Source organism: Solanum tuberosum, unplaced genomic scaffold (assembly GCF_000226075.1).
Source record: "Solanum tuberosum cultivar DM 1-3 516 R44 unplaced genomic scaffold, SolTub_3.0 scf00174, whole genome shotgun sequence".
Taxonomy (NCBI): domain Eukaryota; kingdom Viridiplantae; phylum Streptophyta; class Magnoliopsida; order Solanales; family Solanaceae; genus Solanum; species Solanum tuberosum.
The window spans coordinates 218,889-246,881 of NW_006239103.1; the positions used below are offsets into that span (position 1 = coordinate 218,889).

The 27,993-nt window shown below is 32.0% G+C and overlaps 3 protein-coding genes across 7 annotated transcripts; 1 reads left to right on the forward strand and 2 right to left on the reverse strand.

Moving 5' to 3' along the window:
• Positions 1-6,846: 6,846 nt before the first annotated feature.
• Positions 6,847-8,429, forward strand: LOC102579233 (uncharacterized). Its single transcript, XM_015311882.1, has 2 exons — positions 6,847-8,179; positions 8,272-8,429. Exons 1-2 carry the CDS (start codon positions 6,941-6,943, stop codon positions 8,329-8,331), a joined length of 1,299 nt encoding a protein of 432 aa, XP_015167368.1. The 5' UTR covers positions 6,847-6,940; the 3' UTR covers positions 8,332-8,429.
• On the reverse strand, positions 7,836-18,560 carry LOC102606333 (nucleolar GTP-binding protein 1). Of its 5 annotated transcripts, none has more exons than XR_001474307.1 (16): positions 18,399-18,560; positions 18,036-18,163; positions 17,752-17,872; positions 17,561-17,625; positions 17,340-17,453; positions 16,416-16,490; positions 13,744-13,782; positions 13,588-13,659; positions 12,605-12,718; positions 11,834-11,905; positions 11,702-11,738; positions 10,883-10,995; positions 9,919-10,125; positions 9,416-9,573; positions 9,287-9,340; positions 7,836-8,177 (listed from the first exon to the last, which is right to left on the reverse strand). XR_001474307.1 is itself a non-coding variant. In XM_015311881.1 (14 exons), the coding sequence occupies exons 1-14, from the start codon at positions 18,478-18,480 to the stop codon at positions 9,481-9,483; spliced, it is 1,332 nt and encodes a 443-aa protein (XP_015167367.1). In that variant the 5' UTR covers positions 18,481-18,560; the 3' UTR covers positions 9,037-9,480. The 5 variants fall into 5 exon arrangements, 1 of the variants encoding a protein (XP_015167367.1); XR_001474308.1 differs by having other exon boundaries at positions 7,836-7,923; positions 8,049-8,177; positions 9,186-9,573; XR_001474306.1 differs by having other exon boundaries at positions 9,186-9,573.
• A 6,215-nt stretch (positions 18,561-24,775) lies between these two features.
• Positions 24,776-27,087, reverse strand: LOC102578559 (jacalin-related lectin 3-like). Its single transcript, XM_006354392.2, has 2 exons — positions 26,128-27,087; positions 24,776-25,286 (listed from the first exon to the last, which is right to left on the reverse strand). The coding sequence occupies exons 1-2, from the start codon at positions 26,773-26,775 to the stop codon at positions 25,023-25,025; spliced, it is 912 nt and encodes a 303-aa protein (XP_006354454.1). The 5' UTR covers positions 26,776-27,087; the 3' UTR covers positions 24,776-25,022.
• Positions 27,088-27,993: the final 906 nt, after the last annotated feature.

Here is a 27,993-nt window from a genome sequence, read left to right on the forward strand (position 1 = left end):
TTATAAATAATTTGTGGTGGTAAAGAAATATGTGAATGATAGGAAAATATTATTACTTATGGATGAAAAATATAAATTTATTTTTAAGTATAAAAACCTTAAATTAATCAACTTTTTATCATGTTAACAGCTTAAAGGGTATTTCAGACATTTTGATTAAAAAAAAGTGTTTACCAGCACTTATTTGCCAAACACATCAACAACTTTTTTTTCAACTGCAGCACTTTTATCCAAACACATAACTACTTATTTTTAAAATAAGTTTCAGCACTTTAAAAAGTTACTTTTTAAAAGTTACTTTTTTTAAGTCAATCCAAACGGGCTCTAAGATAGTAACCCTCAACGGAATAACCATATTTTTTTGACTTTTGGATATTTATCTATTAATATCTCATTAATTAGACCAGCCATAGTCCAATTGAGTCTATTATTTATTATTATTAGTAGAGCCTTGACATTTTATGTAATAGACTTTATTTCTGTTTGGACTCTTATCCATATTATTAAAAAGAGATTTTTCATAATAGTACTATTTAGCGTCTTTTTAAAAAACAAATTTTCACTTTTAAGATATAAAGAAAAGATATGTCGGAGAGTCCAAATTGACCTTGATGCTCGATACTTACTTTGATTTTTGACTAATTTAAATTCGTATCGAAATTTTTTACATTTTAAAAAATAAAATGCTCCCTATCATAGACAACTTTATATTATCTTAGTTAAGGCCATCTTAATCAAATTTGGTGTTTTCTAAAAGCAGCTTAAAATAATAATTATGCTCCGTAATAGACAAGTAATTAACCCTAAACTATGGCATGATTTCATATGTAATTTTTTTGTCTTTTTTGGTTAATTTGGTGTGATATATGAAAGTAAAAAACACAAACAAATCCTAAACGTAATTTCCATCTCATTATTTTCAACAAGAAATTAATTAATTAATTAATTAGTGTCTAGGTTCAAAGTTTCAGCTATTCTCTTCCGTTCGTTTTTACTTGTCTAACTTTAAACTTTATACACTCACTAAAAAGTATTAATAATTAATATGAATAGTTTATCAGAGTATCTTATTAGTTGATGTATAATCTTAGATCTAGAGAAATAATTTGAAGATTGAATAATTAATGTTAAAAATAAAATATTTATTTTTAATATACTAAAAGTCACAAATAAAAGTAAACGAAGGGAAAAAATGCGGAAGCTTCTGAGAGTTGGGAAATTATTTACTTCCACCGTTTTCTTTTACTTTTCCATACTTTTAGAATTTTAAATATGTTTACTAGTACGCCAATTTTGGGAAATATAATAACTTAATGATAAGGATAAAAATATTATTTTTTTAAAAAAAAGGTAGAAAAAATTATTTTCAATATGCTTGAGCTTGACCAGTAAAACAGAAAGTAGGGCGTATATAGGTGTATTTTTATTATTATTATTATTTATTTATTTTTACTTTACTAAGTAAATCTATTGGAAGTTGGAATTCATGAGTAACATGACCAAAATAGAAATATTATATTTCATATATATGTGGTTTTTATGTACCAAAGTGTAATGGGTAATATAAGAACATATATGAGGCATATATTATATTTCATATCAAATTTTTATTGGCATATTTGCATAAGCATGGCAAAGGGATCAAATTCTTTTATTTGTTTCTCGTTTGACGTTCAATATCCATATTGGAGTTCAATTAAGAATAAAAGAATTTTTTCACATGTCTCCATTCGGAGAAACGCTCTTTACCAAGAATTTTTTCATACTCAACGCTTGAACTCAAAACCACCAATTAAGAAAGAAACAACCTCATTCACTGTACCACATCGTTTGATCTTAAGGTATCAAATTCTACTATACTAATAATTATTAAAGGTCCCAAAAGTGGGGAGATTTAAACCAAAAAAAAAGTACAAAAATGATTCTATTGCTAAATAAGCTTTCACATTAGGATTTGGAATAAAGTTGATTAATAGTCAATGAATATGTCATTATTAACTTTCTTCCATTTGAATATTTATTACAAATCACTCTCACTCATTTTCCTTTTTGACTTGTATTTCCATGCTTCTAGATATACCATGCAAAAACATGTGCAAGTATAGTCAATTCTCAGCCTCCAAAACAACAATTTTCTTCTCTAAACATTTTTTTCTCTAATTTTTTTGGTTTTTTCTATGAATGAACATATAACACATTAAAACAAGAATTTACATGTTTTTCATAAATTAAAAGTTAAAAGATTAAAATGAATCGCAACTAAAATTACTAGTCGATGGTAATTGTCACAATATATCAAAGCAACGACTTTTGTAAATCATAGTCTAAATTTTAATTTAATTGGCTCAATAGAAAGCCTAGAAATATAGAGTTGTGTCATGTCCCATCATTGGAGCTGTATTGAGACTCTAAGTCCGTGACATTTGTCTCTCAATTACTATATATCTCTAAGTTTGTAGGTGTGCTAATATAGGATAAAATAAAATTGACATTAAAATATTGTATTTATTCTAATCAATGAACTTTAGAACTCTCTCTTTTTGGTAGACTCTAATTAAAGCGCTTGGATTAATTAAGGTATAGAGTTTAAGGCTTTGAAATTATAATTTTCTTCAAATTTGTATGAAGCATTTTGTAGTTGGTTCTGTATGATGCGAATTTAATTAATTGGTTATAAGGTTCTAAATTTGAGCCTATGTGAATGAAGAATATTTTTTTGTATGAACCAGTTTTTTAATGAATTCTATGTGATGCAAATCTGATTTAATCAAATTCATTAAAATTTTGAATATCAGGTAATTAAATTTTGAAAAATGAAAAGAAAAAAAAAGAGTCTATTAGTTAGATTTTTTAAATGAAAAATAGACCATTTATTGATTTGTACATGTCATTCTTATTCAAGGATTATATTGATTTTCTATGTATCGTTTCAATTTTATTGAATATCCATGAAGGGACGCTATCCGCTATTAGATAATCAACTGATGATACCAATTAAGGTTGTGGTGGAGTGGTAAGTATTCATTCATTCTTAATCAAAGGTTTTGGGTTTGAGTCCCTCTGGATACGGAGTCCCTTTTGTCAGGAAGCGCTTCATCTCCTGGACTTTTTGACGCAAATTTAAATTTAGTCGAATTTTAATATAGATACCGATCATCGAAAAAAAATCCAAAAAAAAGTCAACTGATGATGAGTTATTGTTTGTTTGAAATCTCAGCCATTCTGCGTACAGTAAGCATGTACCTAGTCAAAAGGCTCTTTTAATGTGTTCTTTTGTTTTTCATTCAATATTTTTGTTTTTCATTCGGCGTTTGATATTTATATTAAAATTTAATTAAATTTTAATTTATGCACGGTAGATACGATTTCCTTGTGCTCCCAACATCATACTTTTTTATTCTCATGTATTCGAATTTAGAACTCTAATTAAGAATGAAGATATTCTGAATCATCCCACGACAATTCACGTAGATAGCTCTTATGGCTTCTCTATCATGTCAATTTAGAGCTTTTAAGACGCATTAATTACTTGCTTTTATCTCTTGGAACTAATCAAATTATTCTCAAATTATACCTTCTTAGAGTTGATCCTTATGATATTTAATTAAGTATATTTAATTTTTTCAATTAATTAAAACATATTTTTTTTAGTTTTCTACTTGTGAATCTTCATAACTTGATGAATTTATAAAATGGTAAATTGTTAAATTATACATGTATTATGTTAATTTTGTAATGTTATTTTATTCTCAACGATACTATAATCTTAAATATAACTTTTCCGTCAAAGTGAAACGAATAAAATAAAAGTACCCTAGCCAATAGATTCCTCTTTTTTTCTTGCTTAATTTTTTTACATGTTTTAAAAAAAAAAATCAATATTTGTCATAAAATTCCAACAATTTCTTCCACAAAAACGACTCTGATGGAAAAAATATCCATTTATTTGTATCAATCAAAATAGGAACTTTGACTTCAATCAGTCAAACAAAAGAAAATTAATAAAGTATGATGATTTCTCGAATAGTATTTAATATGCATTTCGATGAACTTAACGTTATTTTTCTTAATTGAATGACATATTTCTACAATGTTTGTTTTTCTTTACCATACAGCGTAACTAAATGATTCAACTCACATTGAGCCAAGTGTCAATATGGGAATAACAAAAAATTGGAAAAAGTTCATGTGTCCATATTAAAATGTCCTCTTCGACTTGTATTTTCATTTATTTATTTTTAAATAATAAATGTCAACTATATGCTAAAATGACTTTTCAATTTTCATATTTGAGTCCAGAGAAGATGATAGTAACCACCATGTTAACAATAGCGACAGCACGTTCAATGATGTTATTATTCCATATATACGACACATTATAAGATTTAAGTGTAGTTTGTATTCAGACTACTGATTTTTTTAAAGCGTCCATTATTATTTCAGAAAAAATAAATGCTTATAAGTTCTTGTAAAAAGTTTTCGAAATTTATATCTCCATCCACTAAATAAGAGGAATTTTTAAGAACATTGACAAAATATCCAAAAAGATAAATAAATCAAATTTAAAAAGCATTTGAGAGATTTTTAATTTTATGAGTAATATTTATCAATTTTAGTGATGTTATTATTTGTTTGAATTATTAATTAAGTCACCTAAAGTAGGATAAATTCAAACAAAGGGCAGGTATGCACATGTTCACAAAAAATATATACTGCAGAAAAAAGACACTTGTTGGATGGAGTTCTAAATGCATGTTATCATTATTAGCAAAAATTTGTAAAATCACACACCTCAAAGGCTATAGAATTCCTGAGAAGAACAAGGCTCAAGAGTAATAATGTAGAGTTTTGGGCTAAATTCATCCCTTAACTAAGACTAAGGCTTAGGTTACATCCTTGTACTATAATAATTAACAAGAAACATCCTTTTAGTATTTAAAATATAACAAAAGTCAGTCTTCTGTCTATTTGAGTTAAAAAACTAACATTGCTTTTTCAAAAAGTGATTTTCTCTCTCCCATATCCCTATTTTGCCCCTCTCAAATCTGTCCCATCGTCTGTCTTCCATATTCAACAAAACCAAGAAGAAAACTCAATATTTTCTGAACTTCACAAAATAATCAAGATCAAGAACAAATTTTTCTCTTCAACTAGAGTTGAAAACAGGGCAGAGAGTGAAACACAAACAAGGTAAAGGAATAAAAATCATTGAAAATTTCTAGTTTTTCTGATTCGAAAAACATTTGCAATTTTCTATTTCTCAAACTAAAACATCTTCATTCTTAAAAACACTAGATATTGCGGGTTGCAGCATAACAACTAACTGGAACAATGTCGATTCGAAGTTTACGTGGTCAATCGTCCACACCCAACTATGGTATTATCGATATTCAAGACATTTTAAGCATTTTTTAATATAATTTGCAATGCCTTTCTTATTGATTTATAAGTATTATTGATTTTGAAAAGCTATATTAAGTTTTTTATTTGATATATAAGGTTTTGTTTTCTGGATATTCATTATAATGAGCTTGTAGTTCTTTGTTGGCTTTATGTATTCAGATTTGTATTATATTTGTATAAATAACAGTTTTTACACCGTTGATAACTTGATAGTATGTGCAGATTCTATGAATGAGTCATCGTTTTTCACAATTAAAGTACATCATGGTGGATCATTTGTGCGTAGTTCGACAAGAGGCTACATAGGTGGAAAAATCGAATATTTTGACTATGTCGACAGTACAATGATTAATCTAATATATTTTAAGAATATAGCGGAACAATGTGGTTATGACAAGGAATCTGTGGTATTTTGGCACAAGTATGGTTTAAACTCTTATAAGGTTCGATTAGTTGGGAGTAATATGGAAGCCGCTAAAGTTGTTACTTGCATTCCAAAGGACAAAGTAGTTGAGATATATTTGGAACATTTGAATTTTTATCATGATGATAATCAATGTGGAAATGAGATGAAAAAGAATTCTTTGCTGGCAAATGACACAGAGGCACACAGTGATGAATTTGACGATGACGATTTTAATGATTCTGACTATTCTTTGGAGCGGGATGATCTATTATTTTAAAAAAGTGTTGATCCTTCTGTTGAATCTTTTGGGATCAATATAACTGTGAAAAAGAAGAAAAATGATGGAAATCAAAATTATGTAAGTGAAGAGATGCATAGAAAGATGCAGAATGAGGAGGGTGACTCAGATTGTGTAGATTTTGATGATACAAAGAGTTTGAATAGTGATTGCGATTCTGAATTTGAAGATTGTAACTTTCCAAAGCATAACCCAAAAATAGGTGCCTTTAATCCTGAATTAGAGCTGGGAATGGTATTTGATAACAAAAAGGAATTCAAGGAAGCCGTGGTTGCAAATCAAGCCAAAATAGGAAAGTTAATTCGGTGGAGCAAAGATGACAGAGAAAGAGCTAGGGCCAAATGCAGAACTAATGCTTGTAAGTGGAGGATATTGGGATCACTAATGCAAAGGGATATATCTACTTTTCAAATCAAGACGTTTGTTCCCGAGCATACTTGTTTTGGGTGGAACTATAACAACAAAACCATCAATTCTAATTGGATTGCAAGGAAGTATGTTGATAGAGTTAAATCAAAATAAGAACTGGAAAACATCAGAATTCAGAGATACATTGAGTAGGGAATTAAAGTTGCATGTGAGTATGCATCAAGCAAGAAGGGACAAAGGAAAAAGACTATTGCAATGATCGATGGAGATATAAATGATCAGTTTGGTATATTATGGAATTATTGCAATGAAATTGTTCGAACTAATCCTGGAACTTCTGTTTTCATGAAACTAACTCCAAAATGAGATTCTAAATAAGCCAATGAGATTTCAGAGGTTTTATATTTGTTTTGCAGCTTGTAAAGCAGGATTTAAGGCTGGTTGTCGAAAGATTATTGGGGTCGATGGAATGTTGGCTGAAGAATACTATGTATGGGGCACAATTGCTATCAGCTGTTACTTTGGATGGAAATAATAACATCTTTCCAATAGCTTATGCAGTAGTCGAGAAAGAAAATAAGGAAATGTGGCAATGGTTCTTAACCTACTTGATGAATGATCTTGAGATTGAAGAGCAATACTTGTGGACTTTTATGTCAGATAAGCAAAAAGGGCTCATTGAAGCTTTTGATTTAGTGTTGCCTGGTGTTTCTCATAGATTTTGTGTGCGACATTTGCATAGCAATTTCAAGAGAGCTGGATATTCTGGAATGGCTTTAAAAAATGCTCTTTGGAAGGCAGCTTCAGCAACAACTATTGACAGGTTTGATGTTTGTATGACTGATTTGTTTGAATTAGATAAATATGCTTATGCATGGCTTTTTGCTAAAGTGCCTAGTGAATGGTCAAGATCACATTTCTCGCCTCTTTCTAAATGTGACATTCTTTTGAACAACCAATGTGAGGTTTTTAATAAGTTTATTCTTGATGCAAGAGATAAACCAATTGTTAAACTTCTGGAGACCATTAGGCACTTACTCATGACAAGAATTAATTCTAATAGGGAGAAAGCTGAAAAATGGAACTTGAATGATATTTGTCCTACTATTAAGAAGAAGTTGGCCAAAACTATGAAGAAAGCTGCTAATTATATTCCCCAAAGGTCGAACATGTGGAACTATGAGGTAATTGGGCCGGTCGAAGGTGATAATTGGGGTGTTGACTTATATAACAGAACCTGTAGTTGTAGGCAATGGGAATTATCAGGAGTTCCTTGTAAACATGCTATATCCTCGATTTGGTTGAAAAATGATGAGGTTTTAAACTATGTTGATGATTGCTACAAGGTTGATACATATCGAAAAATTTATGAAGCTTCAATATTGCCCATGAATGGCCCTGATTTATGGCCTAAGTCACTGAATCCTCCACCATTTCCACTGTCTTACTTGAATAATAAGAAGAAAGGAAAGAAACAAAAATTAAGAAGGAAAGAAGATGATGAGCCAGGGGCTAGCAGGATGAAGTTAAAACGGAAACAAAAATCAGTTGATTGTAGAAAATGTGGTAAACCTGGCCACAACAGTAAAACTTGCAGTTTCTCCTCAGATGACATTGAAATTCATCTGTCGGACTTCCTTTGTAGTTTGGACTCCATCATGGTCGAGGAAGCATCAAGTTGCCAAAATGTTGAAAAGCTACCTGTAAGAATATTCAAATATTCATATTTAAGTTATTTTTATTGTAGCTTACTTGTATAACTATTCATATTTAATATTTTAATTTCTTATTTCAGGTTAGAAGAGGTACATCTCAAGCCAGCCAACAACGTCAGAGCTTTCCATTTTCTCTATGAAGTTGCAACATTGAAGAAAATACATTTTTAGCTTTGGATCTTTTTTTTGGATATTTGATGTATCAAACTAATGATATGTGACTAGTTTTTGTTGTTCATTTGTTATGTTCTTGTGCATGGAACTAATGAAAAATGTTTTAGCTTTATGATGATTTAATGACACTAGACTTTGCTGTTTTTTGCTTATTTTGTGGTGTCTTTGTTGTTACATTAACTTTCTGTTTTACTAAAATCATGAGTTTTTTTTCTTCTTTTCAGTTTTCTACTCTTTTGGGCATTATTTTGCTGTTTTGCTGCTGGTTTACCAGTTTTTTTTGTTGTTTTTCTGCAATTTTGCAAGTTTATGTTTTTTTTTTTACTATTTTCTTGCTTTTTTCTTTTTTGCTTGTTTAGTGGTTATTTGGTAGTTTAAAGTGCTCAAGGATGTGAAAAGGAAAAAACGATTAGACTATACCAAATGCTTTTTATTGAACTTGAAGACAGATGATGGGACAGATTTGAGAGGGGCAAAATAGGGATATGGGAGAGAGAAAATCACTTTTTGAAAAAGCAATGTTAGTTTTTTTAACTCAAATAGACAGAAGACTAACTTTTGTTATATTTAAATACTAAAAGGGTGTTTCTTGTTAACAATTATAGTACAAGGATGTAACCTAAGCTTTAGTCATAGTTAAGGGATGAATTTAGCCCAAAACTCTAATAATGTACATCAACTTAACTTTACAGAGCACTTATTCATTGATGCACTCAATTTCTACTTGTAAATATAAGATGGTTCCATCCTAATGCATTTCATATCATATCCATAAACCAGACTGAAAAACTTATCAAAGATTGCTATAACTTAAGCTTACAGAATGGAATGTGACATATATGGCAACCCCATCTGCACCATTTGACAAATGATCTGAATATCTTATAGATGAGATTTGGAGCGAAGCAAAAGAGGACTGACCTCATTGTCCAACTGCCCGAGAAATACGCCAAGAAACATGTTGTATTCTTGGACCTGCAAATGTGTGTTAGTGTCACTACAGATCGACTCACTAATGTACAAGTGTATATACATGATCCAGCTAATTACCAAGCGCAAAAACCTGCAGCCAATTTCTAGCAGGTTACAGATCTGTTAGGAATTCATAAGACCAACTAGCTTGGAACTTCCAGCTCTTCCTCCTTGCTCTTTTGATTTTTGATCCTTTCTGATTGAGAAACAAGCAGCTCGTAAACTCTTTTCTTCAACTACAAAAACCCAAACGAACATGTCAGAACATACTAACGAAGAAATAGCTTCAGGGAAATAACATAGCACTTCATGCTGACTATTGAGTTCTATTAGCCTATAGGGTGAAACTATGGATAGTGAAAGCAACTCCGGCGAGATTATTACAATAGTCTGAAGAAACTTAAGTAAAAAAACTCAACATTCATGTTTATGTCTCTGCCTCTGCGTCTGACACAGAATTATTCTTTATAAAAACAAACTAACAATTCACGGCTAATTTCAGATAGGTGCTCATAAGCTATGTATTTTGTGTCCAAGCTAAAAATGACTAGCAACATGCCGGAAGGGGAACAGAATGGTACCTCATGAAGACCAATCTCATTCTTTACCGACACATTTAGGGCTTCATCAGGTCCCATCTTCCTATACCTCATTAGCTCAAAGTTATCAACATTACAATCATCTGTTGCAAAGATGACAGGAGATGCTTGCAGTAAGTCACATTTGGACACGACATCAAGCCAAATATGGCTGCTGAATCTCTCTCGCATTTCCTTATAGATCACAAACTGCATAAACCACACTTGGAAATCAAACATTTTCTATACTATGAGAAAAGATAGAGAAGACTAAAAATTGGCTGTGGCAAAAACCAGTATCACAAAGTGTATTGACATTCTCCTAAGCTTTCCAGATTACTGATGAACATTTACAACATTGCATGTTTGGGGAGGGACAGACAATCCCCCAATCAAACAAAAGAAACAAGAAAACAGTTTCTTGTATAGCAGACAGAAGCTCTTATGTAGGGACAGCCAATCCCCAAATCAAATAGAAGAAACAACAAAACAGTTTTATAACCAATAAAACAGTTCGAAAGCAACGGGAAGCATTCACTGGAATCTCTTATATAGCACAGCTACTGCCTACTATATACTTTACTAGCTCCTGATAGAGAAAATATGTACACTTTACTAGCTCATGACCATTCTCATATGATCCATCTTCTCATTATTGGAGAGAATAGTTCATCCTAAATCACCAATACGCAAGTTCTAGTACGTCAACTTTTTGTTCATATACACTACTAGTACATGACGGTTCTCATTTTATCCATCTTCTCATTATTTGGAGAATAAAATAACATAGCTTATCAAAATCATGAATACGCAAGTTCTAACACATGCATAATTACTTCAGATATATAATAGATCCCACCTTCAGGTTAAACCATTCCGGTATAAAACAATAAAGAATCCCTCTCCACTAGTGGACTTGAAGATCAAAGTTCCAATAAAAACAGAAGCATAGAAATCATTGAGAAACCTGATCAGAAGGTGACATCCCACATTCTCCAGATAAATCATGAACATAAAGTACTGCAGTTGGCAAATGAGTGAGAACAGCAAGTGTTAACTTTTCCAAGTTATTCCTTTCCTCTGCAGGTTCAATCAAAATAAGGAAAAATTGTTAAAAACAAACATAAAAAGATAAGAGATGTAATCCTTGACAACAAAACACAAGAACAACATACCCAGTGAAATCCCACTAAGTGGGTCTACAACAAAATACAAAAGTCCAGATTATACGAAAGAAATTCAGAGAAGTATGAGTAATGTCTCACTGTTTGCTAAGCAGCTAGCAAAAATAAGACTGTAGTTGCATTATTTTTCTTTTATGTCAAAACGTGGGAATTTCTATTTACACCCATTCCAGACAACCTTCCATCACTAGATTCATTCTAACGTAGAAATTGAGCAATACCTTCTCATCTCAAACAAGCCAATTTTATTCTAGTTCTTTGGAGAACTAGACTGTTACTTGGATAAGCGAAATTGCGGCTATTAGTATAATAATTTGTCGTCTAAGTAGTACACTTACCCAAAAGATTTTTGCATGCAAAGGTAAAAGTTCTGTCAATAGTATACCAAGTTTTAGTCCAACTAACTCTCTTCCCCATAAACACATCATTATGCACAGATAAACCAAGAGAATTTGTACAACTCGTATCCTACAAATAATCTTTTCGACCAACAAAAGTGACGATGTGTCATCGGCTTCTTTATATTATGTAGGAGAAAGTAAAGGCATTCATAAAAAAAATATTCATGTTATTCAAATGGTAAATCAAGAAGAAACTTTTACCATCAGATCTCCTTAAGATACCAGGGGTATCAGTAACCTGAAGATAAAAATGCTTAATCAGTAAAATAGCAGAAGAAGCAAAAAGGCATGAAGCATTTGAGAAAACCTTTTCACTTTGAAATAAAGACTAACCTGAAAATTCTGGTAACTCAAATTAATATGACCCATCAGAATTCCTCTAGTAGTGAAGGGATAGTTGCAGATCTGATAAGATTCAATGACATTACTGGGAACTCAATCAAGGAAAAAAAAGTATGTGATGAAAAGATGCAATCAACTGGAGAAAGTACATCGAAAACTTTCTATATGGTTGATAGGGGCATGCAAGAAAGTACGTATAGTTAGGATTTAGTTCTAGTCAAAACATCAAACCAAATTCCTTTTACTCATTCGTAAAGCCGTAGACAAGTCTCAAAATTCACTTGTCTACCAATGCATCCATGCCTATGATATTGCCAAACTATAAGAAACATCTTTATAACAAGCCAGATAAAATAACTGACGAAACAGTGATTAGGTAAAGAGGAAACTAAATTGATTGGTAATAATTGTTAGTTTATAATCATATCTGGTCATTTCATAAGCTTCCATCTCATTGCTTATCTTCCACTTCACTTTTTCCTTACTATTACTTTTACAGATCTAACATTTGAGACCTGAGTTAGCCAAACTAAATACGGGTCAGATTTTAGAAAAGCATTTGAAGGCAAACCAAGATTCAGAATAAGAAATTTCTTCGCACCCAAGTCTTTTTTCAATGGATGGTAACTCTAGAAAATTTGCCTTTCTCAAGAGCATACATATTATTATGTATAACTATCTAAAGAATGATGGGTGAAATCCCTTATCCCAGATAAAAAAACAAGTAAAAATGGAATGAAAGCTAGCCAACTTAGTACGTACCTCAGGCTTCCCTGTCGAAAGTACGCGAACCAAAGATGATTTTCCGACATTGGGAGCACCAACAAGACAGAGAGTTGGTGTTTCCAGATCGACAACTGGCATTGCCCGTAATGTCTGCCACCAGTAAAATTTGTCAGAGACTGGCAGAAACCACTTTCTTCGATTACACAAGCAAAGATCATTGTTTAATAATCATCTATTAGGAAATCCAACTAAAAAGCTTCCACACAATCAGGAAGCTAGCTATCATGACATGTAATGTTACTGTATTTGTTGTAAAATCATAGACACAGACGTTTGATGTAATCAGTGTTGTCAAAGGAGCGTGCTTAAGCCCTAAAGCGAGGCTCAAAACATGTTGAGTGTTTTGCTTCGCTTAATGTGTGCTTCAATGTCGTCATCAAGGCTCTAAGACAAACTTTCTTGAAGAGGCGACACTAAACAATTGTTATTTCACTTTATTGTTTACAAAGATTCAATTTCTTTATCCATATATTTTTTACTCATGCTTATGATTATTATTCTTGGACTAAGCATATATATTTGTATACTTTCAGGAAGAGGCGACACTAAATAGTTGTTATTTCACTTTACCGTTAACAAAAAATCAGTTTCTTTATCCATATATCTTTTATTCATGCTTATAATTATTATTCTTGGACTAAACATATATATTGGTATGTTTTCTCCAGTTGCAACTTTTTCTTTTAAAGCCTACGCTTTATTTGCACTTTGCGCGTAAAGCCCCGACGGACCTTGAAGTTGTTTTGCGCTTTTTTCTTATGATAAAACTGGATGTAATTGCATCATGTCCCTTTTTTTCTTGACATCTTTCTGATGTATTAAATGAAGGTTCGCGATAATAATTGTTTGAAACTTCATTTCAGTTTTCAGTATACTAATGTCAGCATAGATCTAAACCACTTCTTTTTCTACTTTTAGTTCATCTATAAGACTCATAGTGTATCCCTAACTGGCATTACCTTGGCAATGTTCAATAGTTCATCAACAGCTTTTCCATCACCATCAAATATTTCCTCAATTCTTTTCAATCCCTACAGAGACACTCTCTCACAGATCAACTTATGGATTATATCAGATAAATATAAAATTTAGTAAAATTGAAACTATCAGACTACCTCATTCAGTCGCTCCTCTGCTTCTCGTTTAGATAATGACTGGCACAAATTGCATCAATTACTTGATTTGCATCTTAAATAGAAACAGAAACCATAAAAGTAGAAAGTAACAACTTCTTAAATATTTCATCAAATCAATAATGAGAAAATAGAACATAATAACATTTGTAACAAACATGAGCTGTTAGCATGTCATCCATTCTCAAGATCGTGTATGGGTTAATGAGTGGTAGATTTACACTCATTTGAGGCCTAATAGCTCAATAATTAGTGTCCTCAATGACTAATTATGTCCTATTCTAATTATATTTTGATGATTGCAGCTATGAAGGCTAATGAACAAGGCAAGGATGAATGTTTGAAAGAATGACCAAAATTGTAAGAAGTGCAAACTATACATTGATGATCGCCAAACAAGAAAAGTGGATCGCCTAGTGAGCAGGGCCTCGCCCAAAGTGACAGTGCACAACACTTGTGTTTATCAAGGCAAGTCGGCGAACTCCAAACAGAAAGGCGACTCGCCATATGAGAAAGGGCGAACAGGTTGACCATCGCCGAAGGCGATAGTACAAGGAGAAAAAGTGAAGGCTCGAAAGGCGAACTAAGATGGTACTCAACGATACGTCGAATATGAAAGGTGGATTTGAATGAGCTCGCCAACTAAGGTTCAAACACTTGAAACTTAGAGAAAGAAAAGGCGAGCTGAAGAGCATAGGGTGATTCGTCCAACGTGATTGGCGAGCCCGACTAATGTCGCCCAATGGGTCATGTAGTGAGTTTTGGGCCAGATTTTGGGGAAATTATAAATAGCCCAAAGGAGAGAGAAATTGGAGGTCAGAGAATTTACTTGAGAAATGAGAGTTTGAGTGTAAAAAAAATTGAAGAGAGAAAAACACTTTATCTTGTGAGGAACACTTTCTAGTTTTTGGGGTTTTCAACTTTGCTCTTGAAATTGACAAATTGAAGTTGAATTCACTACAGGCTATAGCATCTACCTAGGTGCAAACTGTATTTCTTGGACTTCCACGAAACAAACAACAGTAGCAAGATCAACTGTTGAAGTTGAGTATAGAGCACTAGCCTCCTGTACAGTAGAGATGACACGGATCATCTACCTACTTCATGATCTCGGAGTGTACCTCAAGACAGTTCCTACATTGTATTGTGATAATTTGAGTGTTTTGTACATGACAATAAATCCAATTATGCATGCTAGAACCAAACACGTAGAAATAGACTATCATTTTGTTTGAGAAAAGGTGGCCAGAAGTCAACTTTTTACACAGTTTGTGAGGTCTAAGGATCAACTAGCTAACATTCATACAAAAGCATTGACAAAGCAAATCTTTGCTGGTTTTAGAAGCAAGCTAGGAATAACTGTTCTACCACTCACTAGCTTGTGGGGAAGTGTTGAAGGTAAGGATCAAGCTGAAGATAAGGATCGAGTTGATCAGCATGGTACAACTGTTAGAAGTCTTGTTGGCTGTTAAGAAGTTAGAGTCGGACTAGGACTAGGCTATGTAAGTGTAGTAGTTGTACTTAACCTCTACTCTTGTAATTGTATTTGTATTATAGTATAACTCTAAGTGTAGCTAGCCTAGGACCCTACAACTCTATATCAACTCCTATATAAAGGCGCATGTACTCAAAAGTTTATCATTGAATACAATGCTTGATTTCTCTCAATCATTGTTGAGATTTCTAAATATATAAGAGAACAAGTACGATCAAAATAGACTAACCAGTTCCTAATTCTTAGAGGATCCTTGAATCAAGAGATTTCATCTAAATAATGTTTCATAGAACAACTCCTAACAACTTCTCCTGAAATTATATGTTATCCCATATTTAGAGGACCAGATCACAATCAAATCTGTCAGCTCATTCCAGGACCAGATTATGATCAAACCTGCCAGCTCATTCAACAAAGACTTTATACAGGTCTTTCCTCTTATTACCTTCCATGAAAATAAGCAATCAGGAGAGGATGGAGCTTTAGAATTTTCCCCATTTTCTCTGCAATTCTTGTTCATCTATTCTCGCATACTTGACATAGCCTTCATTTTTTAATCACTAGTCCAAACCAATATAGGACCTAGTCAAGTTGAAATTAAGAAATTGTGTTGCTATGGCTCATGCAAAAGATGTTACCATAAATGAGATAACAAATTGAAGATACTTCCAACATCTTGACTTGTTTGCCTAATTTTTCTCCTTAAAATTCCACAACTATAGCGATAGTAGCGGTCTATTTTTATTTGCAGCATCTGTATGATTTAAAGATGTTGGCTAAAGAGGTTCAATAAGGCCACTGCAGGGTAGGGATGTGAGTGGATCAGACTCAAAGAAAAGAAGAAGCTGGCCACAAGCATGAATTAAGGAGATTAGACAGAAATTTGACCTACCTAGGAGATAGATAATTTTGTTTAATTTAGAAAGGGTGGCGGGATGGGAGCCTAATCTTATATGCAAGTCAAAGTATACCGATAGCTCCTATGGAAGATTTTCTAATAACATGGAATACCTACGGGGCAAAAAGAAGAATGTCATCTAGAGGGCTATTTTACCTAAGAATGTTTCAAAATAAAAAACCGGAGAGCGGGGAGAGGTGAGAAGAATAGCAGCATACAATTACAAAGTAGGTCACTATTTTATGCAACTAGTTTTCCAACCTTAGCACATAATGATGCATGTTCCTTTCCAACTGATACCACCTTTTTCCTTAAAGCTTCTAACTTTCCCAATACCTGCAAAAGTGTAGTTACTTAGATGTAAGACATGAGAGGGACAAACCAAAAATATTGAAATAGATATCTAGGGTAGAGAAGAAAAGGAAAAAAATGGATACACATCGTCTTGTTTTTTTTTTTCTTTTTTGACAAGGAAAAAAAGATGATAGTTCTATTGATAGGAAAAGACAAAAAAAAGCCATACAAGAACGGAGAAAAAAACGATGTACCACTAAATGTTGACACCTCAATTCACCAGAAAAATCACAGAGTTACATACATTAGTTTCTCTTCTCAATCAATTAACTCAAAATTAGCACGGTGCCAGCATTATGTCCCAAATGTTGAACAAAATGTAATAAAGATAAACTTCAAATAAATGTTGAGTTTAAACAGTTGAACCTTTCATTAAAACATGCAAGAAATGAAAACCATAAACCTCCTGAGAGGGGTTGACGATATATAAAATGCTAGTTTCAATGAATATTGAAACATAAATCCAGACCCTGAAAATCACTCCATCCAACTGAAGGACCCAACAGAATCATTTCATGTCTGTCAAATATACGTGTCAAATAACTTCACAAACTCAAAGCTTTACTTAGATTAGCTAAAAACGACATAAAACACAACAAACCCCAAGATATATGCTCCTAGCATTGATCCTTTTTTTCTTCTTTACTATCTTTTAATTTTCAGGACAGAGACATTTAAGACTTCCAATTTAACTACATGTACTTTTCTGAAGAGTCAAAAAATCATTTTTCAAAATTCAAAGCTATTTCCCTGCAGGAAAAGTTACTGATGACCTAAATTTCCCTGAAATACCATTATTTGGAACAAGATACTAGAGTGATTGAAAGTTACATTTTCATAGTTTCCGTCTCCGAGCGTTAACTCAATCAAAGATCGTTCATAAGGGTGCAAATATTTTTTGTTTGGGAAGTTCTCTTTGTATGTCCTCAAGGGCACAGCCAACTCCTGCATATACAAAATGAATGATAAATGTAAATTCTGTTTCGTATGAGAATATCAAAATTATAGATGTATCCTCCAATGAGAAGCATTAGTCTGTTTGAGAATCTCACCTTCATTAATGCGTCAAGTTGTTTTGCGCCTTTATTTCTCTCACGTTTTGCAGCATTAGCAATGCCTGTTAAACATTTTAACTAAATGCGATAATTCCTTTCATTTGTGCATGCTTGAGTCAATTACAAGAATTGATACTACAATGATGAGGTGGAAGTAAAAAGTACATATATGCAGAACACGAGATTACCCTTTGTAGGCGAGACCCTCCTTGCTTTCCTCAGTGCTGAATGTAGAATATCTACAGACGGCATTACCATGGGTAATTTTTGAAATGCACCTACATTTTCTACCTTAGGTGTCAATTTTTCCTACAAAAGAATGAGTAGTCGCATTCACTTTCAATGTGAACAATAAAAGAACAGCATTCATTCATAGAACAGGACAGAGGTAATTCACAGTAACTATCCAACTATAAAAATTAATTCAAATGGTAACAGAAATCTAAAAATGAAAGTAAAGGAGTAGCTATACTTTGTTTTCTTGTTGGTTCTGTGGATTTGATACATAGCTTCCTTTAGCAATTGCATACGTAGTAGTTTGCATTTGCTTACAAAAACATGACATTGGATACAAAACACGTACAGGAACCAAGTACAGACCTGCGCCCCGCAACGACATATTTGTTATTGGAGAAATAGACCAAACAAAAAGTTCAATCATCAAATCCGTACCAAAATTCATGCTATTTCAAAATCTCGTGTTAGACCAATATAAGTACATAGGGAGACTATATAGAGAAATCAAATTGTCTCCAAAGTGCACGGAGTAACAACAATCCGGAAAAAAATTGTGTTTTAGGTTTAATTCACTGCATTGAAAAACACAAAACAGTACCTTTGGAAAGCTTGGAACGGCCGAAAAACAGTGATGAGGACGGAACTTGCCATAGCTGAAGAAGACCTGAAGTACCGCTCATATCTCTCTTAGCGCTGAGCTCTGAATATCCCCAAGAAAAAAAAAAGGGACTGGCGGTAGTGGTACTGGCCTTCAACAAAATAACGATTTTCAATTATAACACAAGGATACAAATTTATCCTTAAAAAAAGGGGCAAAAGAAGCTAATTTTAGTTGTTATTTGCTTATATTATTAGGTCACCTAACGTAAGATAAATTTGATGGTGCAAATATTTTTTATATTTTCAATGTATATAAATTATAAACTTTATAACCGGGATTCGTGAACCCAACCAGACCCATTTAGGGACGTTTCAAAATTGGGTGGTACCTTTTCTATCGTGTTGGGTACCATCGGATAATATTCACAAAAAAAGAATATGATTTTTTATTTTTTTTTTGTATGTTCACAAAAAAGAATTCAAGTTCATCTAGCTCATGTAGCGTACAATATCACAATAACCAATTTATTATAAATTAACAACTAGGAGGCTTCGTCCAAATCTCTTGCTTACAAAATTGACAAGTAGGAAGGATACAAAATTGACAAGTAGGAACAAGAGGGCTTCGTCAGTTTACAATTTTAGGTTAAGGTAAGTCAAAAAACTTTTCTTTCAAGTTGAAATATTATGTCACTTTTTACATTTTTTGCATAGAACGTTTCTACGTTTCTGCTTATTATGAAAAAAGTTTGCATTGAACATTTCCGCTTATTATGAAAAGTTATCTTGGATGTCTCCGCTTACTTTTTGTTTATTATGAAAAGTTTGCTAAGAGAACAAGGTCTCGTTATTCACCCCTTTAGCATTACTCGCATTTACTCGCCTTTGAAAAATTACATCTTATACAACGTCTATTCACCTTTGAAAAATTACATCTTATACAACGTCTATTCGCCTTTGAAGAGTTACATCTTATACAGGGTGTACTCGCCTTTGAGAAGTTATTACATCTTATACAGCGTTGTCAGGTATGTGTACAAACCTCAACTCAATAGTCAGTATTTGAAAAGTGACAACTTACTTCAACTATATTGCAACAATCAAATTCAATCTCAAACAAAATAACGATTTGCAATTTAAAGAAATTCTAATGTAAATTGGTGCATTCTACGACTTTTAAATCTAATTTAAAAGTTTTAGATGAGATTGAGAAAAACTAACCGAATAAAAAAAATGAAATGTAGTCATTAAATCTAGTAGGTTTTCTTTTAAAAAAAGAAGAGAGTGTAACAATTAAATCTGGTAGCTAGTAACTTAATTAGGTAATTAATTATATCTATATCTTTAAATAATTACGTATCTTATTAATTTTTGCTATCATATACTATAATAGGGAGAGAGGCGAGCGAGATCGCCATATATTCCATATATATGCCAATCACTCTAAATATATGTATATGTATGCATCTGGTGTGATTCACATGTAGATATATAGGAGAGTGGCGAGCGAGATGAGAGGTGAGTGAGATTTGTTATGTATCTCAAATACATGTGAATCACTTGGTTGTAGTGTACCTAGAACAAATTATACCTAATTTTGACCTCATGTATCTTGAAATACATGTATCTAAATGCACCAAAATCTGGTAAGATTCATAATATTACAAACTAGCATGTATCTAAGTAATTAGCTCCTAAACTAGTGAGATTAAGGTGAGTTTCACAAACGAAAAGGTCAAAAATGTTCAAGTGTTCAACCTCTATTATATATATTAAAAATTATTTTTAATCATGTATAAACAGTATAATTTTCCATTACTCAGTCAAGAAAGGAGTGAAAATTATCTAATTTAAAATGTTATTTAAGTAAATTTTCATTTAATTATTATATGTCTGAGTCGTGTTATTCATATAATTTTTTATTTTAGTTAAAATGTATATTTATTTGAGAAGCATTATGACAATAGCTATTTATTGAAATAACAAGATCTCATATTATCTTTTCAAACAAACAAGACTACAAGTTCTTCTAATAAGTTTCCTTTAATATAGGTCCTTGTATCTCTTGCAATACACATTTAAAAATAATTACTTCCATTTCAATTTGTTTAACTAGATCAAACTAATTAATATTTCATGTAAATTTACCTATTTAAAAATTATATAAAAAGTACTATATGACTCAACAAATTGGGTCAATCCTTAAAAAATACCCATCATAGCCCTTTAGCAAATTGGGCCAATCCTTAATATGTAGCCATTAATGAACTAGGACGGGTCCAAGCTAACTCGGCCCATTAAGTAGTCAAGATAATTAATTACTCATATTGCAACAATCAAATTTAATCTCAAACGAGATAACGATTTGCTATAATTTTCTTTCTAATCTCAAACGATATAACGATTTGCTATAATTTTCTTTCTAATATAAGTTGGTGCATTGTATAATTATGACTAGGAGAGTTTTGGTTTTTTAAAAAATATTGTAGTTTTTTTTTTGTTTTTAAAAGGAAATGTAATAACTAATTTTTCGCTAATAATTTAATTAGATAGTTAGTTATTTTCTCTCTCTTTTGAATTTGAAAGATTCCTAATTCAAATGAAATTAGGATTGTATTAGTTTCTTCTGTATGCTTCTAACAACCCAACGTATATATGTATATATAGTCTTTAATTTTTATATTTTGTGTAATTTATAACATTTTGTGTTTACATCTAAAAATATACCCACAAAAAAGTCAAAGAGGTTCATGGTTCAATATCTATTATATATATATACATTAAAAATTAATTTTAATCAAGTATAAATAGTATACATTTTCTACTCTCCACCATTACTAATTACATTGTCAAGAAAACTAACAAAGAAGAAGTGAAAATTACATAATTTAAAATGCTATTGAAATAAATTTTTCAGTTAATTATTATATGTATGAGTCGTGTTATTCAGATAATTTTAACTAAAATGTATATTTATTTGACCGTAGCTATTTTATTGCAATAATAAGTTTCCTTTAATATTGGTCCGTGTATCTCACAGTTAGTTGTAATACCCATTTTAAAAATAATTACTTCCATCTCAATTTGTTTGACTTGATCAAACTAATTAATATTTCATATAAATTTACATATTTAAATGAGCAAGACGTCAATCGTTTGTGGGAACGTATTAATCTTAATCATTTAGATTTATCAAAAATTCAAACTCTATTGAAATTTCTAAAATTCTGGTCTAATTTAACTAGGTAATTATAATGAGGTGTAACTCTGAATTTAAAAGAATTCTAACTTAGCTGAAATTACTATAATTCTGTTTCTTTTGACTTATCTCTACGCAACTCTTTAAGTATATGTATACCTCTTTCATTTTACCTTTTTTTTTACATCTTTTTCTATGGTATAAATTTTCTTTCTTTTGCAATGAACAACCACAACAATGAAGAAAACAATGAAGAAATCAATAGAAAGAGGAAGAATTTTCATACTCATTTCGAAAATCGTTGCGAAAATCTACTAGAAGAAGATGATGATGAACTCTTGAAACTTTCATTAGTGACACCCTTCCGTTCTACTAGACCTCGAATACAACCTCGTGAAAATATCGAATCTCTCTCACCACTCATACTTGAAAATCACGAATCGAGTACTTTGAACCTTCCACAACTCGCGATTTTAACACCAACCATTCTAAAAAAAGAAATTGGTCAGCGTAAAAGACGTAACTCCTTAAAGCCAAAGCCGGGTAATGCTAAAGAGGTGAATAATATTGAGACTATCACTCCTCCATTTCCTTGGGCGACTAACTTAATAGCTACTGTACACACGTTGCAATACTTGTTATCCAAGCAACTTTTCATGATAAGCGGAGATGTTCAATGCAAGAGGTGTGAGAGGAGATACACTATGGAATTTGACTTGAAAGAAAAGTTTGTTGAAATTGGATCTTACGTGATGAAAAATAAGACTTTTCTCAAAGAACGTGCACCGTTTATTTGGATGACTCCTCTCCTTCCTACTTGTCAATTTTGTAAACAAGAGAATAGTGTGAAACCGATTATTTGTGCAGATAAGAATAAGATAAATTGGTTGTTTTTGTTACTTGGGCAGATGTTGGGCTGTTGTACACTGGATGAACTTAAGTTTTTTTGTGAACATACTGATAATCATCGAACGGGTGCAAAGGATCGTGTTCTTTTTTTGGCATACCTAACGTTGTGCAGGCAAGTCGATCCAACTGGTCCATTTCATCGTTGATACCCGATCAGGACGCGTTTCGTTTTCCTTGCATTATGAATTTGGTATTTTTTTTTATCGAATGACGGTAAGATTTAGTATGTTTTTTTCTTTTTAATTCTGTTTGTTTGTTAATGATAGAAGCAATTTATTTTTACTTGTAGTTAAGTTACATTTGTTAAATTTATTTTTACTTGTAGTTAAGTCACATTAATGATACATGCAATTTGTTTTTATGTCGCATTTATTCATTTTTACGACTGATTTCTTCATGCATGAGTTTACAGTTATGCTTTCGATGTTGGCCTAGGTTGTGTATTGACACTGGAATCTCTAAATTCCTATCATTTCTTTGTTATTGCAAATGAAAGATGTAATTAAGTTAATTGTGGCAACAAAAAATTGGAATCTCTAAATTCCTATCATTTCTTTGTTATTGCAAATGAAAGATGTAATTAAGTTAATTGTGGCAACAAAAAATTGGAATCTCTAAATTCCTATCATTTCTTTGTTATTGCACATGAAAGATGTAATTAAGCTAATTGTGACAACAAAAAAATGTTACATATGAACACAATTTGACTGATTATTGATAGACCGATCAAGTCAATTTAGTTGTTAATACCAATAGATATGACTTATTGACTTATATAATTATCAATGGAGTGGTTAAGATGCCTCGATTCGAATTAGGATCGGACGTTAATCATTCTTAACTAAATTTTTTATAGATTCAAGTCTTGGAATTGCCTTTGTTATCTTATAGATTCGAGTCCCAGGAGTCGCCTTTGTTATCTTATAGATTCGAGTCCAGGAGTCGCCTTTGTTTCGCTTCTTTCTCAGAGAGCGAGGATAGCGATCATAAAATCAGACTTTTTATCATCAAATTATTTTTTGTTTCGCCTCACCTATTTCTCAGAGAGCAAGGATAGCGATCATAACATCAGACTTTTTATCATCAAATTATTTTTTTCTAATTTGTAGGCTAGAGATTGCCATTGGTTTGTATCTATATATATATATTATTTAAATATTTTTTAATCTTGTGGTCTTAAACTTGTCATGTGGAAGTTAAATTTAAAAATTGACAAAAAAGAAAAAAGCATTCTTTAATGTTTCGAAACAAACTAAAGAAATATACAATATAATTTATTTATTTTTATTAAAAATACTTATAATAATTCTATTATTACTAAAAAAAATAGCGGCCCTCAAATTTGGTGGCCTAAGGCGGATGCCTCATTTATAAACACATTGAGTCACGGTGTGATAACGACTGACAGTATTGCTTGAAATGGTGGTGGTTGTGATGACAAAGGTGGTTGGTGGTTCACGATAGTGTCGAAGAAGCCAAAGGAGGTTAAACATCTACCATATATACGAAAGAAATAAGGAATTTTAAAAATATGTATAAATAGTGTAATTTTTCTCCAAGGGGTTTATCCAAAGCCCCTTAGCCTTATGTGGCTCCACCCCTAATTGCCAACGATAGTGATGGTTGTCAATGGTGGTGGTGATGGCAACAGAGGTAGTTAGTGGTGGTGCTTGGTGATTGTGCGGATAGAATGGTGGTGAAAATTATTCACAAAAATACCTCTTAATGATATTAAGACCTATTCATACCAAATAAGTGTTTAGATGTTAATGTAAACAAATACACTTAATTGTAAGGCCTCTCCAAAAACACACCCAACGACATGTTTAAAGAGTCCGAACAACATAAACTAAAAGTAGACATTAATGTTACCTCAGTTGTGAGATTGCCTCCAGAACCACCAAATGTTTTAGAAGACTCCATGACACCAATTGCTAGTACGCCAAATAACAATGATTATTACAAACGAAAATTTTAAGTAATTAGGAACGATGACTAGTATGCCAAATAACAATTATTATTACAAACGAGGAAGACAAGATATTGTATTGTGTTGTATAATTTATCGTACTTGTATTATTTTGATGAATATATATAATATTTGGATAGATTGTATCGTTCTTTGTCGTTACATAATACCACACATCAACAATTTGAATGATAAACCTATAAGAAAGCTAGAAAATTAGAAGATTACGACACGATCACGGTTACATAAAATGAGAAATGATAGATTTAAACGATACGTCCATACAAAGTATAAACATGATATTTAAACTAACAATACAATACAACGGGCGCGATCAAGCACCAAACTGATGGTTATGAGACTTTTCGTCATTACTTAACGATGGATTTAAACAACGTCATACAAAATATAAATATGATATTTAAACTAACGATACAATACAACGAGTAACAATTACCATCCAAACAAGATGTTATTGATCAATATACTTAAAAGCTTATCTACATAAGCTAGCTCAATATATTATTGATGAGATAGTATGCCTACTAAGAAGGTAAAGTTATACTTGTTGGCATAACATACAAACCAACGGCATCAAGAAATAAACCTGAAAATCCATGGAATCCAACAACAACCCCACCTTGCATAATAAATGAGAAGTTGGTATCAGTTTCAATTACTGAACCCATAGGGCCATGATGGCTAAGGTTAGTGTGTAACTTGATGGATTTTATTATAAGATAGGGACCATAGAGTCCATATGTCCCACTTAAGCCTGTCAAATACTCTGAAGGACTGTCTATATTGATCTACATAATTCAAGAAAAAGCCCATTAGCCTTATTAACAGGAGAATATTGAATGATGGTTGGGAACAAAGAAAAAAATTATTATTTCACTATATATATATATATATTAAACTCATTCTCAAAGGCGATATTGATTAGAATGTATATGGAATACACTAGCTAATAGAACTTATACTAGTTGGTGGTAGTTGACGACAATGCTAGATGTGATGGCGGAAGTGATTGATAATAAGGATCAAACACTGTAGTGGTGGTAGTGGTTGATAATGGTGGCGACAATGGATATAATTATAATGATGGTGAAGTGGTAGGTGTGACAGTGACTGGCAGTAGTGGTTGATAACGCTGGTAGTTATGATAACAAAGGTGGTTGATACTTTGCGATAGTGGCAAAATTAGGATTTTTCACTAAGAGGGTCAAAATATTATAAAGTAAACACAGAAGAAGCCAAAAGAGGTTTAACATCTACTATATATATGTAAGAAATATTTTTAAAACTATGTATAAATAGGGTAATTTTTCCCCGAAGGGGGTTCATCCTAACCCCCTCAACATTACCTGGCTACACCCCTAGTTGCTGACGGTAATGGTGGTTGTGATGACAGAGGTGGTTAGTGGTAGTGGCCGGTGATTGTGTGGATAGAGTGGTAGTGAAAATTATTCAGAAAAATACCTCTCAATGATATTAAGACCTATTTTAGATATTCATTTAGTGCAAATAAATAAGACCTAAAACTATGTTGTTAGGCCTCTCCAAAAACATCACCACACACGTATCATGATCCAACAGGATATTTAAAGAGTCCGAACAACATAGACTAAAAGTAGAGATTAGTGTTACCTCAGTTGTGAGATGGCCTCCAGAACCACCAAATGTTTTAGATTCCATGACACCATTTTCTTCACTGCTCTTAAACATTATAGAATCTATAATCAATCCATGCTTTACAACTATCTGTTTCACTACACCTTTAGGCCTATAATTCCAATGACTTCCTCCAGAACCTCCCCATCTCTCAACACCAATAGCTCCACTCTGTAATTTCACTTCTCTAGTAATAGATGTTTCTTCTTCATTTGTATCAGGCAAAACTACACCATAAGTTGTTAAACTTTCTGTGAGGCTTTTTAATCTCTTGTTGATCTTTCCTATATCCCACCCTATTTTGTACCTTGGAATAACCTCTTTCACAACATTAGATAACATTGTACAGAAACAATAAACAGTGTCTTCCTCGTTTGATCTCTGTATTACCTCAGCAGCAAACTTCTCAACTACGCCCTCAGCATCTTGTGCAAGGTCTCTAATTTCATCAGCCCAATTTTTTACTCTTTCTCCTTTCTGTTTTCTTGTATCAACGTCTTTCAAGAATGCTCGCATACGTCCCAGCTCTGTAACAAGTTCTCTTACTTGTTCATTCAGTCCATATAGGAATATTGCTTGTTCTGTGATTTTTGATATTGCTTTGGTTATAGCAGCCTCAGCCATTTCAAGTGTACGTTGTCCTGGATATTTCGAGAAGTAAACTGATCATATGGGATGAAATTAAACATGAGGCTAATATGTTATCTTGGTGTCCTTTGTTGACTTTGTCTTCCAGTCCCTCACCAAACAACAACGACAAAATACTTAGTGTTAGTGTAATCCCACAAGTGGGATCTGGGGAGGGTACATAACCCACTCTTAGGAGGTAGAGAGATCTTCGAGTCGCTCAGAGACATTAGAAATAAAACAAAAACTAGCAGAAACTGAAAAAACTATACCATCAAATGTGAGTTCCTGTTGATTCTTTCTTTTCAACAATTTCTCTTAAATCTAACAGCCAATGCTCACTTTTGACAAACTTAAAACTCCAAAACTATTAAGAAAGTATATTTAAGGGATTATTTTAAGCCTATCCCAAACATAATGAACCATTTTTCTATTTTCTCTATTGGATACTAGGACCACTCAAGTCACATCACAAAGACAATGGTACAAGGTTGTATTAATGGGCATAAGTTGTAAGAAAGTAAATGACAGAACAGGTGTCATTTGATAGTTGGTTACAATTATGCAAATATAAGTAATGTAGGGATTAGTTAGGAGGGAACCTATATAATATTTTATGCGGAGTTCAGTTATTTTATTTTTTATCCCGCATAAAATAACACATAGATACCCTTAAGGGCCGTTTGGTTATTGGTTAGAGTTATGCAGATATTAGTTATATATGCAGGGTTTAATTATGCAGGTATTAGTTATGCATGTATTAGTTATGTAGGGTTTAGTTATGCATGTATTAGTTATGTAGGGTTTAGTTATGCAAGTATTAGTTATGCATATATTATTTAATTATGTAGAGATCACAATGCATGAATTATTAACTAATAAATATTGAATTTGTTGTAAATTAATATATATTACTTACAAATAAAATAAGCAAGCAAAATAGTATAAAATTCTCCCTCTTTTTGAATAAAAAGTAAAGAAAAAAAATTCTCCCTAGATACTTAATTGGGACTCCTATTTTTTCATTTTGTTATTTTTTTATGTTTATAACTTATAAAAATAAAATACGATTAATATATTTCAAGTACATTATAATATCCTATTTTATATAATGTAAATATTCTATCAATATGTTGTATATATTGTTTATATATATAGTTTTAATATACCAAATATATGAATTATGTATAAATTCACATCCTAAACAAAATAATA

Bases quoted from the DNA above. Each gene is read 5' to 3' on its own strand.
- LOC102579233 (XM_015311882.1), top strand. From the start codon at position 6,941: ATGGAATGTTGGCTGAAGAATACTATGTATGGGGCACAATTGCTATCA. The intron at 8,180-8,271 runs GTAAGAATATTC...TTCTTATTTCAG, and splicing joins AAAATGTTGAAAAGCTACCT to GTTAGAAGAGGTACATCTCA.
- LOC102606333 (XM_015311881.1), bottom strand. From the start codon at position 18,480: ATGAGCGGTACTTCAGGTCTTCTTCAGCTATGGCAAGTTCCGTCCTCA. The intron at 18,164-18,398 runs GTACTGTTTTGT...TGCGGGGCGCAG, and splicing joins CCGTTCCAAGCTTTCCAAAG to GTCTGTACTTGGTTCCTGTA. The intron at 13,660-13,743 runs GTAGTCTGATAG...GTGTCTCTGTAG, and splicing joins CAGAGGAGCGACTGAATGAG to GGATTGAAAAGAATTGAGGA.
- LOC102578559 (XM_006354392.2), bottom strand. From the start codon at position 26,775: ATGGCTGAGGCTGCTATAACCAAAGCAATATCAAAAATCACAGAACAA. The intron at 25,287-26,127 runs GTAACACTAATC...TGAATTATGTAG, and splicing joins GAGGCCATCTCACAACTGAG to ATCAATATAGACAGTCCTTC.